This window comes from Diadema antillarum, unplaced genomic scaffold (assembly GCF_040938485.1).
Source record: "Diadema antillarum isolate AM-2024a unplaced genomic scaffold, OU_Dant_1.0 seq00000384_RagTag, whole genome shotgun sequence".
In the NCBI taxonomy this organism is placed as follows: domain Eukaryota; kingdom Metazoa; phylum Echinodermata; class Echinoidea; order Diadematoida; family Diadematidae; genus Diadema; species Diadema antillarum.
Genome location: NW_027271382.1, coordinates 752102 through 765841, shown reverse-complemented (window position 1 = coordinate 765841; position 13740 = coordinate 752102). Strand labels below are relative to the sequence as shown.

Sequence of the window (13740 nt, the reverse complement as noted above, 5' to 3'; positions counted from 1 at the left end):
AGCCTTAGAAATAAGGTGTGGCAGATTAAAACTAAGTTACGAAATTTACGAGGTTTTTGACAATTTGCTGGAACACCACCTGGTCACTTTTTTTCCTATTGTACATAGGGTAAAAAGCCCTCGAAAAACAAAAATGTCTTTTACAAAAAGTGGACCTTTTGAAAATTTGGGGGGGTCGTACGACCCTCCCGACCCCCCCTTGCATACACCCATGCAGTCAGCAATCAAATTATATCAGTAAAAAGATGAGCCTCGGTACACCTGAAAATGGACATATTAACCACTATACAGCTCTACAGGTATTTTGTCAGTAAAATATCAAACTTACTATAGATCTGGTACCAGGTAGGTCCTATACAGGGTACTATGTTAATAGGTATTTTGATATTATAGTGTGCAAACTTCTGAAAATAAAATTGCTTGATATTAACATGCAGGGATGAAAAATTGGCAGGGATCTTTTACTATTTGTATTTGTGCCCCCCCCCCCCCCCCCTTTTCGGAATTCCTAGATCCGCCCCTGGGTACCATCATTCCACAGTAGGTAGCTGCTAACCTGTACATGTAGGCATACTGCTCCTTGCTTGTGGTTCGGCCAAGGCGTTCACTGACCTCCATCTTGTACTTCTCCCGTGCCACACTGCATGAGAGAGAATTTGAGTAATACGAGATTGACAAGTCCAACCACACACACAAAAAGAACTTTGACAATCATGCATTGTCATCAGTGCTGCAAACTACCTCTGACTCACCAGAACCAAGAGGGAGACAGAAAAGGGGACAAAGAGAGAGAGAAATAATCCATGACTGTATTTGCCACATATTTCCTAATTACAGTATTTTGCATATTGGGACTTGTAAGACAATTTTGTAAGTGTTCGAAAACAACCGACAACTAGTTACAAAGAAAAATCTCATTAGGAGTCAAAATGAGTGAGATCAATAGAAATGCATGCAAATGAAATAAAGTTTTAGAGTGAGAACGGACCGAAATGTGTGAGTCTCACGCTCAATGCGTGAGAGTTGGCAGCCGTGACCTAGTTTGACAAAATATTCTTAAAGTTACAAGGAATCTTTCATGATGATGCAAAAATGTCCCATTTCTTCCCGGTCTCCCCTACACTTTCCTGCATTTTTTTTTCTCACGGATACCCTCTGCGTTTTAATGGAAAGGACCAAACCTCCCACCCAGCCCCCAACGTCCTTTAACTATTGCAAATGGAGCATGTACAAAAATTGTCCAGAATGAAAACTGTATTCCTTCATGACCAGTATTATAAATGATATTATGACTTTACGAAGAGAATGGTGTGTCACAGAAATAATTCTGACATACTTTTGTTTACCTTTTACCTCTTTCAAAATATGTAATTACGTATTCTATTATGAAAACAAAAATGGTTAAGCATAAAACTATAAGAAAACAAACAAATGTTCAGGTGGTGTTGGGCATGTTAGGGAGCGATAAGACACTAGTTTCAAGCAGTTGAATTACTAATGGTTAACAGCCTAACTTGTATCCATTTCCATCTGACGATTTGCATAGCCTCCATAAAGATGATGTGCTAAATGGATCATTTTGTTTATGATAATTGATTTATGAAGTGGTAAATAAGGCCTTTCTTTAAGCAAATGGGGTCAAATATTATGTATCTTTCTTACTGGCTAAAATAAATACCAAACTTAAAAATTTTCTCAACTAGATGTGCCATTTTTAGAATATTACCTATAGTGACAAAAATGTCCCACGCGTTACTTGTCCCATGCGTTACTATACCATCGTTTTAAAGTTAACCTTGAGAGAAAACAGAGAGATGAATATTAATGAATCATGTTGTTTTGTCAATAAGTAGATGTGTAACAAGTTATTTACAATGATTTTTTTAGTGTGACAAGTATTTTCACAATATTTGAGAAACAAAGTAAAAAGAGCCCTCTTTCTGGTCCCACGCATTACTTGAGAATAAAATAGCATAAATTAATTATGGAATGAATAATTCTCATTATTTCTGTTGTTTTGTGTGTAGATACCTACTACACGTATCTACCAGAAACAACCAAACAATTGAGCTTTCATAACTAACTGTGAAATATAGGGCTTAATTTGTTTGTGATGTCCCACGCGTTACTGAGTGCAAAATAGCTTGGACTTGCCCTTTATGTTTATGTTTTGTCACTCATTTCTGTATTTGGACCACAGTAAGACAGCTGATTTGTGACCCTGTATTTAGCGGCTCATCAATATGGCGGCCAAGACTGTCTCTTGCAGTGGACTGCTTGCTGTTGCGTACCTGCTTTCAATTTGCATAGGAGCCAGTGTTGATGCATCTCTGCGACTTGGAGCCTTCAATCTGAGAATATTTGGACAGAAAAAATTGGAAAATGATGCTGCTGTTGACACTATAGTAAAGGTAATTGTTTTTTTTTTTTTAAATCATGTGTTTTTTTTTTTCCCCACCGAAAGAGTTCGAGCAGGGGATTATGAAACAGGCTCCGTAGGACCTACGTGTGTGTGTCCGTGTGTGCGTCCGTGTGTGATCAAAATGTTCAATTTGCTACTTCTCTGTCATTTTTGAGCCAATTTTGATTCTGTTTGCTTTATGTGATAGCACTACATGGGAGCTTTGAAACTTCTACACAGAATTTCAGTTGTGACCTTTGACCTTGACCTTTGACCTATATTACACATTTTGCTACAAAATGCTACTCCTTCGCCATTTCTTACCCGATTTCGATTCCGTTTGCTTTATGTGATGGCACTAGGTGAGGGCTTCAAAACTTGTACACAGAATTTGGACCTTTGACTTCTTTGACCTTTGACCTTGATTTTTTGACCTGTATTGTACATTTTGCTACAAAATGCTACTCCTTCGCCATTTCTAACCCGATTTCGATTCCGTTTGCTTTATGTGATGGCACTAGGTGAGGGCTTCAAAACTGCTACACAGAATTTTGACCTTTGACTTCTTTGACCTTGATTTTTTACCTATATTGTACATTGGCTACAAAATGCTACTCCTTCGCCATTTCTAACCCGATTTCGATTCCGTTTGCTTTATGTGATGGCACTAGGTGCGGGCTTCAAAACTTGTATACAGAATTTTGACCTTTGACTACTTTGGCCTTTGACCTTGATTTTTGACCTGTATTGTACATTTTGCTACAAAATGCTACTCCTTCGCCATTTCTAATCCGATTTCGATTCTGTTTGCTTTATGTGATGGCACTAGGTGAGGGCTTCAAAACTTCTACACAGAATTTTGACCTTTGAATTCTTTGACCTTTGACCTTGATTTTTGACCTATATTGTACATTGGCTACAAAATGCTACCCCTTCGCCATTTCTAACCCGATTTCGATTCCGTTTGCTTTATGTGATGGCACTAGGTGAGGGCTTCAAAACTTCTACACAGAATTTTGGCCTTTGACTTCTTTGACCTTTGACCTTGATTTTTGACCTGTATTGTACATTTTGCTCCAAAATGCTACTTCCGGCGGGGACATATATTACGCACCGCATAATTTCTACTTTTCCATGTTAGTATAGTTTCTCTGCATTTTACTCTTTCGCAAGTCATATTTTCCCCTCAAAATCTCTATCATAACAACAGATCTACACAATTCATCTTTGAATCAACACTAGACTCATGTTTCGTAGAATTAAATCAGCTATTGGTAGGCATTCCGTGCTACAAATTTACTGTGGATGTGTTTACAATAGGCAGGATCAACATAATGAATGAATTGGCTGAGTGCATTCAGAGTTCATTTTATGCAGCATTGTAATCATGAATGAGAATTTTCAGAGCTGGATAGAAACACTTTTCCCTGCTGCAGTGCTGGTAAAGTAGTATGTGCTTACATGTACCAGAAACTCTGACTTAGACCTTTTCCAAGTTCCAAATGTCAGTTAATACTGGTAGTATACATGCAGTTGCATTGGTGTCCATTGATACTTCCTTCAGTGCAGAGAGCACTTGGTGAACAGTGTTACACTCTGTACTTGTTTCAAACTTGACATTATTTGATCTCCTTCCTGTTCTCAAGCTGCACTGTGTAACTACTGTATTTTCAGCAATTGGATTAGTGACCTTGTGTTCTATTTTTATACCACTGCCTAGCAAAGTCTGAAGGGGGAATATGTTATAGAGGAATCGGTGTGTAGTTGGCTGGGCGATCCATTGCAAGTGTTGTGGGTCAAGTACCTCTCCAGTTTTCAAGTGAATCAAAAGAAATTTTGACACGCACGTTGAGCTTGAAGTAAAGTTACGAAAGGCACATTATTTTTCAACACTAGCAGAAGCTGCATTGGCATGGTAGAAGTGGCCCCAAAATCAGGTACATTGTATAAGTCATGGAGCTCAAGATACTTATCTAGTTTTTCAGTGATTGAAAATATTAGCACACATGAAAAACTTGATGTGAGGTTGTGCAAGACTAATTTGTCAGAAGTACTGGAAAATGCATTGCCATTGAAACAGCACATTATGACTCCCAAATCAGGAAAAAGCCCTGCAGATTGAAATTCTTCGCCAGTTTGTAGACAATTCAAAAGAAAGTTGGCACATGTTAGGATTGTGATGTCAAGTTATGCAGGACATGTTTTTCAGGAGTATGCAGTGGAAGTATGATGGCCTCAAAATCAAATCAGGAAGTAGCAAATACATTTATCCAGCTTTGAAGCAATTCAAAAGAAATTTGGCACTCCTGTGGCTTCATGGTGTAAAGAGGTACAAGGCATTGTCAGAGGATAATGGGAAATGTGTTGCAGTCAGTACAGAAGTGTTAGAGTGAGATATTATTAACTTTCGGTGATATTTCTAAGTTTGTTTGTTTGTTTTTTGTCAGACAAGACAGTAGTGTTCGATATTGATGTTTTCCAACACATGATGCGTTTTGAATTATTTCTTTCTTCAGATTATACTTCGCTATGATTTGGTCTTGCTGCAAGAGATCAGGGATAGCTCCGAGACAGCCATTGTCACTCTTCTCGACAGGGTTAACAGGTTGGTCATTTATGGGGATTCAATGTTCTTGTAGCCAAGAGGTCAAGGTCTTTTAGACTGTATTTTGTGCCTTGTCTGCCAAAATTAGCTTTTGGCACAAATGGGAGTATTGTGTGTGCAGTGTGCTTTCTTCTATTGTAAGATATGGATGCAAATATGCTGTAACACATTTGTGATGATAAGTACAGTAAGAGGACTTTGCATAGTTAAAGGAAACCAAAGCCCAAATATCAATGTGAATTGAGTGAAAGCAGCAAAATTAGTAGAACATATTAGTGAAAGTTTGAAGAAAATTGGACAGTCGATTCAAATGTTATATGAGTTTTTACAGTTTTGGTACTGTCGTTACTAGATAAGGAGACTGCTACAATTCACTATGTCATCATGGGCAACAATATAAAGAAAATGTAAGGAGAATTCCACAGCATTTAATCTTTTTTTTAATGAAAAGTTCACATTACATTGTATATCAACTTGTTACTGACATATGTTAAGCCAAGGGTAGTGGTATTCCCTCTGCTTCTGAATGACATAAGGCAAGTTTACTGTTCTGCTAGGAAAGGGAAAATATGTTGAATTTTCATATTCTCTTTGTATTGTCCATAGTGACGTCATTAAGCGTAGAAGTCTCCTGTAAACATATGGACTTACTCTTCACATGTTCATGTATCATAAGGATGACAGTAAAATTATCTATTCATATATTTGATACTGTAAAGCATAACAAATTTCTGCAGTTGTTAGATGACATTAGTATTTCAATTTTGGGTTGATCATGAAGAGATTTCTGGAAACATGAGATTGCTACAAATCAAATGTGTTTCAGTTTTTCAGACGAAAAAGAAAAAGAAATGAAAGAAATGTTGCATCATGTTTTTAGTGCTCATAAGCCGATTTACATATATGTGTGTGTTTTTGTTTTGTTTTGTTTTGTTTTGCTTTGGTCTAAGTTGTCTATCTTTCAAGCACTTACAAAATTGTCTCACAAGTCCCAGTTAGCAAAACAGTGTAATTGCAAAGTATGTGGCAAATACAGATCTTGATTATTTCGTACTCCCTTTGACCCCTTTTCTGTCTCTCTTTGGTTCTAGTGAATCAGAGATATGTAGCACTGATGACAATGCATGATTGTCAAAGTTCTTTTTGTGTGTGTGGTTGGACTTGTCAATCTCGTATTACTCAAATTCTCTCTCATGCAGTGTGGCACAGGAGAAGTACCAGATGGAGGTCAGTGAACGCCTTGGCCGAACCACAAGCAAAGAGCAGTATGCCTACATGTACAGGTTAGCAGCTTCTTACTTTGGAATGATGGTACCCGTAACAGTCTTAAATGCTTGATTATTATGTTGTGTCATGCTCATCATGTATGTTTTTATGCACTGCGGTGTCACTCTTGAATGTAGGTCTGCATTCTCATTCAATTTCCATGTAGTTGACACTTGAAATTATATGGACTTCACTGTTCTGTTAGCCCGACCAGACGCCATGCATGTAGCATCTCCATGCGCCAGCGTGATACAGCGACTGGGCTGTCCTATTGTCACTGTTCTGTGTAATTATCAGCATTACTGTTTCTGCCCTGCTATCGAGTTGTCTTGGTATCTCATTTTCAGGACAGTGCATGATCCATTCCAGGAAAGTCAAGCACAATTCTTACATCTGCATGAATGTGACACCATTTTAAGATCATTTATACCTGATCAAGACGAAATTATTTCATGAAAGCTGTACAAGATTACATACAAATTGGATCAGATGTCTGTTTCATGAACTCATCACAAAAATGCCTTTACATGTATATGAAGCTCAGAATGGTCAAATTTGCTCATATGTAGCTATGAGAGAATTTCAAAGAGAAGTAAAATCCATTTCGTTAAGTCTCTCATACGTGTGTCTATGAGCAGAAAGTCTCTCATAAGACTCATGACACAGATCCCAGGAAAATTATGCCCTTCATGTGTTAACTGTTGCATAAAGGATTTTAAACCATATACTTTTAATAGCAAGCATAATATCAAGCTCACCGAGCTTGAGCAAATACAGGTCGCCCAAGTCAAGATAGTGTCATGGCCGTTATGTGTTAAAGATGGGCCATCCCTTTTGCATTCCTTCCCAAATAGCACAGAACATGATATATTACACCAGAATGATAAGACTATTATAAGGCTATAACATTTGTGTACCAGGCACAGTTGCATATACTAATCCTCCTGTGATTGTAATATGATACTTATACTTTGAACAAAAGATATGCATGTTAAAGCTGTCAGAAAGAAGAATTCACTAGCTTCTTTTACTTTGTTATCTATGGCAAATAACAAGACACCACTTACATGAACTACTTAAGTGTATCACACAGGTCTGTAAAACTTAGACTAGTACAGTGTAGTTTAGATTTGTAATTTTTTCGTACTATTTGAATCTTGACGGTCAATTTAACTCAACAAATAAAGACCCTCTTGAGTTCAAAATTTACAGGAGGTTTCCAAATAGTGTTTTCTTCAATACCTAAGTGTTCTCACCAAATTTTCAAAAATTTGCATGCGAAAGGGATGATAATAATGTCTTTAAACCCCATGAGGGTAGTAGTTTTTGAGCAGACCAGTTTTATATTTGCAAATTAATGTAATTTCTCGCTTGTTCACGTTTGTTTATTCAAAGAGTGCCATTTCTTGATTTTCTGTTGATGGTGCAACACCTAAGTGGCTACCAATGGTTGCTACACAGAGAACCACCCTGTTTGCACTCTCAAGAACTTTTGCTCTTTTCCTCCTCCCCTTCCCCATCCTTTGCAGAAGCAACAAGGTGGAGCTAGTTTCTTCATACCTTGCCAGTGACTCAGACGATGTCTTTGAGAGGGAGCCATTTGTTGCATTGTTTCAGTCAAGCCTCACAGGTGAGTACTCTGCTTGTTTGTTTGTTTGTTTTTTTTTTTTTGCTGCACCAAAAGTGTGTCTTTCCTGAACCCCTTTTTTGTGCCTAGGAATAAACCTGTCACTTGTCAAGTTGTTCCCCCCCCCCCCCCCCCCCCCCGGATATTTATTATTCTACATTAAACATAATATTCATCTGAACACATAATACATCATTAAATTTCAAATAAAATACTTTGAAAAACAGACAATGAAATATCGTGACTCAGACAATCATACAATACATATCAAGAGAACAGGTGTCTAAACAGCATTGTACTAACAGCATTAATTCTGGTGGCTCTGAAAAAACATTTGACCACAATGTGAGTCAGAAGTGCTCTTTAAATTTTGTCCTGCATTCTTTCCTGCCCAAGGGCATCTTCCAGTCTTCTCAAGTTAAAAGCAGTTATTAAAGACCTTGTACGAATTTGTAGCTAGGGTGAGATGCATGATCCTATAGAAGCAAACTTCATTCACTCTAAAGAACACAAATAGCCCCATCAGCATATTCTTATATATGTGACCGTGCATCACAACACAAACAAAAAGTCGCACCCCCTGATTTTACATGAGGACTAAGAAAAGGTGAAATGGGTCAACCGAGTCAATCTTGAGTTTTTCATATTTTCTGAAAGAGCTTTCCTTCTTCTATGTTATTCTTAAGTTTGGAATCATAACATGAACGAGAAAGTGTGTTTTGAGCAGTTTTTCTACAACCCTTTTTGGGGGGAGAGTAGAATGATCAGCTACAGTATGTCTTAGAGGCCCCCTTTCATTTTGTGAAATCCTTTGCGTACTCTTCAACTTTAAAAAGGATAATGCTACTGCTTTGAAAGTTGACATTAATTATGGGCAGAATGTTTTAATAGAACATGCTTAATTTCAGCTTAATCTGATAATCCCTTCATAGTTGTTGCTCCGGTTGTTTACATCTGGTGTTTTGTCCCTCTCATCACACAGCTAGCACGGCTTGGTAAAGATTAAGCGCTTGAATAGACCCTGTACTTCAGAGCCTCTTTTCTCAGTTCACACTTTCCCAGAGTGTGTGCTTTCTTTCCAGTATTTAGATGGGTTAGGGAAGTCCATTTGAATTGAGTTATGCATCATTTGAAAGCTTAAAGTCTGTTCTTTTAGAATCTGCCCTTCACTAAAAATCAAAGTCCGGCGACTTTTTGTTGGTTTTGTGGTGCAGGGTAATATATGCATCAAAGCCTGTGCAAATCGGTAGAGGTCAACTCCAGTCAAGATTTTTTTGGCTGCATTTGTGCTTGCATAAAGTTTAGTGACAAAGCCATACACAATTCTCAAATATATCCTGAGCCAGGCCAGCCTTCCCACCCCATGGTGTAACCGTGCTGCCGGGGCCGTCAGTTCCAACTGTTAAGTACCCAGTATCAGGTTATGCCTCATTACAAAGTTGCATCAAGATTTTAGCAATTAACGCTTGTGGTTTGTTATCCCAGGGATGTGTCAGCTTACGTACACTTTGTTGTACAAGCAATGTGGCATCCAGTTTTACTTGTATTTTCAAAGAAATTGTTCATTTTTAGCTGTAACTGTGAGGGTTTGGTACAATCCTTCACTAGAATTTGTATGAGGTTACTCTATGCTCAAACAGCATGAACTGAAACAATGAACAGGAAGCGCAATAACGCAGATAACCACTGACCCTAGGAAATTTTTGCTTTGAAATCTAGCTGCTGAACGGTTTGCCGTAGTGGGAATCCACACCAGGCCAGATTCTGCGTGGGAAGAGATTGACCACCTTGTCCAGGTAGATGAGGATGTCCAGCGAAGGCTCAATGTGCAGGTAATGGTAATAAATCATGCTTGTGTCACATTTATATCTTCGCTTGGATGACAAGACCTTGTATCTCAAATTTTGGTGAAAATGACTTTTTGGGATTAGTGGTCAGATAATCAATTTAAGTGATGTCCTGTACAAATCCTAACTGTCTTACCCCAAAAATAAGCCACCACGGTATTTTAAAGGAAAGGCTTTCCCATTTCATATATTGCTTTGGCTGCCATTTTTTTTCTTTTTTCTTTTTTTTTTGGTGCTCTCCTGAACATTTGACATTTTGTAGATATGAGGTCTTGCCACCCCAGTGAAGATATGCATACACACACTCACTCACACACACATATAAATGTATGTATATGTATATATTTGTATGTATGTATGTATCTATGTATTTATATATATATTTGTCTGTTTAGTCTTTCTTAATCGGTGTAAAAGGGAAATTATTTATTTACCATAAGTTTGTTGCAAATGATTTCAGCAAATGCAAAAAATGACAACACATCAATGAAGTTGCAATTGCGAGAAATCAAACAGTGTGTTCAAATGTATGAATTTTCAACTCTTCAATCAATGTGTCAACCTTACTGGATAAGAAGGCTACAACAAGTCATCATGTCACAGTAGTTGAAGAGAAATGTTAAAGAGAATTCCACAAGCTGTAATTTTCAATTGAAAAGGACACAATCCCTTGACATGATGTAACTGATACCAGGTACATGTTGTGAATGGATGAATGAGGGTAAACTGAAAACTGGATGTATGCAGGTTTCAAGAGTATTAATAACAGACTTTCCAACCCTTCTGAATTTGGAGGAAAAAAATCTGAATTTTGACCATTCCCCTCAATTGTTTCAATTGGAATATCCTATCTTTCTTGATAATCTTACTACACGTTCCTATGGGAACTGTTCTTTCTCTCCTACTTTTGAGCCAAATCATTCCTATTTTTTACAGTCAGAAAGGTTGGGAGGTCTGTGATAGAAACAATATGAATAAGTAGTTCCAAATTATTATATAGAATAGGTGCATGACTCTTCGAAAAGTGATTACCTCGAGAAAATGAATAAAAATTCAATCATTAGGATGTTATCATCACGGGGGACTTCAATGGTGACTGCAGCTTTGTTCCGAACTACCGCTGGGAGAGTGTTCGGCTGCGCACCAACCCCCGGTACCACTGGCTGCTAGGGGATGACGTGGACACCACCGTCTTCAACACTGACTGCGCCTACGACAGGTATAGAGAGACGTATGAGACCAAAATGAAATCATCAGCTTTAATTTTCGTGTTTGTGTGTGCATTTGTTTTAATTCAAGTAATAACTTTGCATTGTGTTAACCCTTAAGGCTTTTTGACACGTACACTTGACCCCCCCCCTTTTTTTTGGGGGGGGGGGAGGAGGGCAGGGGATCTTACTGCCTCACTGTGAATCCAAAGGCCAGGCACCTTTTGGAGTCCAGTAGACATTGTTTGAGTCCAAGTCCATTTGAAATGCCCCAGTCACATAGACATCCTGGATCACCCCGAACCACCCCGGATCTGATCCTGGGTGATCTGGGGAGAGATCCGTGTTGACGCCTTGGACATCCTTGGACATCCGTGTATGTCCATGTAGATCCGGGGACATCCGGGAGGCCAACACGGCAACTTTTGGAGGTCAAAAACATCCGGCGTCATCTGGGGATTGCCATGTTGGCAGAGCAATCTGGGATGGTCTGTGTGGCTGCCGTGTAGCTGCCTTGTTTGTCTGTGTAGACGCCACGCTCTTCCGGCCTTATCCGTGTAACTGCCGTGTTGATACTGTGTGTACAGTCATATGAACACTCGTCGACACTTCAATGAGGTTGACACTATCCTGGATATCCCCGGATCTCTCCGGATCTCCCCAGATCTCAACGGATCACCCCGGATCACCGTGTAGATCCTTGAGGATCTGTGTTTATATGTGACTGCGGCCTAACCTCTGTAAATGATAGTATTTAAAGCTTGACTTTCTGCGTCATTCACTATAGAATCAAGTGTGCTAAGCATGTCTTCATACCTCTGTGTACATCCAATGTTAATATTGGCTTTCCTTTTCCTAGAAACTTTTTATATAGGCAAGCATGGTGTCACCGGACACCATGGTATTACCGGACACGCACATTTTTGCATACTAATGACATTCTGTACGCGCGAGACTTCGTAGATTAGCCTCACAGAACTTTGTGTGGACCGAAATCGCAAAAAACGCCACATAAAAATGTAAAAACACGAAAAAATTCACATTTTACCTCAAATTTATAGTTGAGTGACCCGCACCTCGCTTATAGTTAATATTTATGCATGTTTGAATCACATTTCGCGACTGAAATTCTATGAAATCCCACTCACATACAGGAAAAATGCTGAAGATTCTATTAGAACCAAAAGTTCACTGATCAATATCGGAAAAATTGTAGCTATCGTCCTCAAACGCGAACGATGCGGAATAGTTGTGCGCAAGGGGCACGCAACTCATCACCCGCGCGTGCAGCTCCCATAGACAAAGCACGTATACTCTAACCAGTTGTCGATTTCTCACAAGGTTTTATTGCGTGAACTGTTCGAAATGGTCAAGACAGACATTTTACTGTAAAATACGAAATTTGAGCTTCATTTGCAGATTTTTTTGTGTGTCATCCGCTCGGTGAGAATGTGTACGGTGATTTGTGGGATGAATTGTGATTCTGGTGCAAGGATTAGGTGCGAAAGACCTCGATTATTCGATTACGAAAATAGCGTCCGGTAATACAATGCGATTTTGCACGGCGCAAAAAACCACTATTTTTAGAGGGGTATGTTTGAAGCATATTTTCTAAAAACTGGAACAAAGAAATGACGTAAGTTGGCTGAATTCGTAATTTCCATGAGTCTGTGAATAAGTGGTGTTGTTTTTAGCCGAAATTTCATTCTATGAGTACGGAATTCAAAGCCACAAAGAAAAGCGTCCGGTAATAGGATGTTCCACCCTACCCCCGCCAAACGAAGTTTGAAGGGGGTATATAGGAATCAGCGGACGGTCGGTCGGGCGGTCGGGCGGTCGGTCGGGCGGTCGGGCGGTCGGTCCGTTGCAAATCTTGCGTCGCTAACTACTTCCTCAGTTTTCAACCGATTCCCATAAAACTTGGCACAGATGTGTGCCTTGGGTTGTAGATGTGCAAGACGTATTTTTTGACAGTACCCAAAAGTACGTTGCCATGGTAACGGCATATTATGGGCAAAAATGGGTACAAATCTTGCGTCGCGAACTCCTCCCACAGTTTTTGATCAATTTTTATGAAATTAGGTACAGATGTTCATCTGAATATGTTAATGTGCAAGACACATATTTCCGCAGTGGCAAAAAGTGCGTTGCCATGGTAACGGCATGTTATTGGTAAAATATAGGGCAAAATGCTTCATGGCAAAACTGCTTCATCAGTGTTCTTCCAATTCTCATGGAATTCATATTGAATGTTTGTCTTAGGATATAGGTCAGCATGACACATTTCTTGACAGTGACAAAAAGTATGCTGCCATGGTAACAGCTCACTTATTATGAGCCAAAATGATGGAAAATTTTGTGTTGCAAACTACTTCCTCAGTTTTTGCCCAATTTCCATGAAACTTGGTACAGATGTGTGCCTTTGGTTGTAGATGTGCAAGACGCATTTTTGGACAGTACCCGAAAGTACGTTGCCATGGTAACGGCATATTAATGGCAGAAGATCAAGGAAAGATCTTGCAGATTTAACTACTTCCTCAGTTTTTTGACCAAAGCTTATGAAATGTGGCACACACCTTGATCTTGGTGGGAAGATGTGGAAGACATATTTTTCGGACGTGTCGGAAGCTGCGTTGCCATGGTAACGGCATATAAATGGCAGAAGATCAAGGAAAGATCTTGCGGATTGAACTACCTCTGTATTCGACTGAAGCTCATGAAATGTGGCACACACATTGGTCTTGGTGGGAAGATGTGCAAGACATATTTTTTGGACATGTCGGAAG

At 39.1% G+C, this 13740-nt stretch overlaps 1 protein-coding gene across 1 annotated transcript in view; it reads left to right on the top strand.

Moving 5' to 3' along the window:
* Positions 1 to 2243: 2243 nt before the first annotated feature.
* The window catches only part of LOC139731775 (uncharacterized), a 34928-nt gene continuing 23431 nt past the window's right edge, over positions 2244 to 13740 (top strand). Inside the window, exons 1-6 of the mRNA XM_071642654.1 lie at positions 2244 to 2411; positions 4918 to 5006; positions 6206 to 6289; positions 7802 to 7902; positions 9619 to 9731; positions 10811 to 10965. Coding sequence (XP_071498755.1) covers positions 2244 to 2411; positions 4918 to 5006; positions 6206 to 6289; positions 7802 to 7902; positions 9619 to 9731; positions 10811 to 10965 — 710 coding nt within the window. The remainder of the gene's footprint in view (positions 2412 to 4917; positions 5007 to 6205; positions 6290 to 7801; positions 7903 to 9618; positions 9732 to 10810; positions 10966 to 13740) is intronic.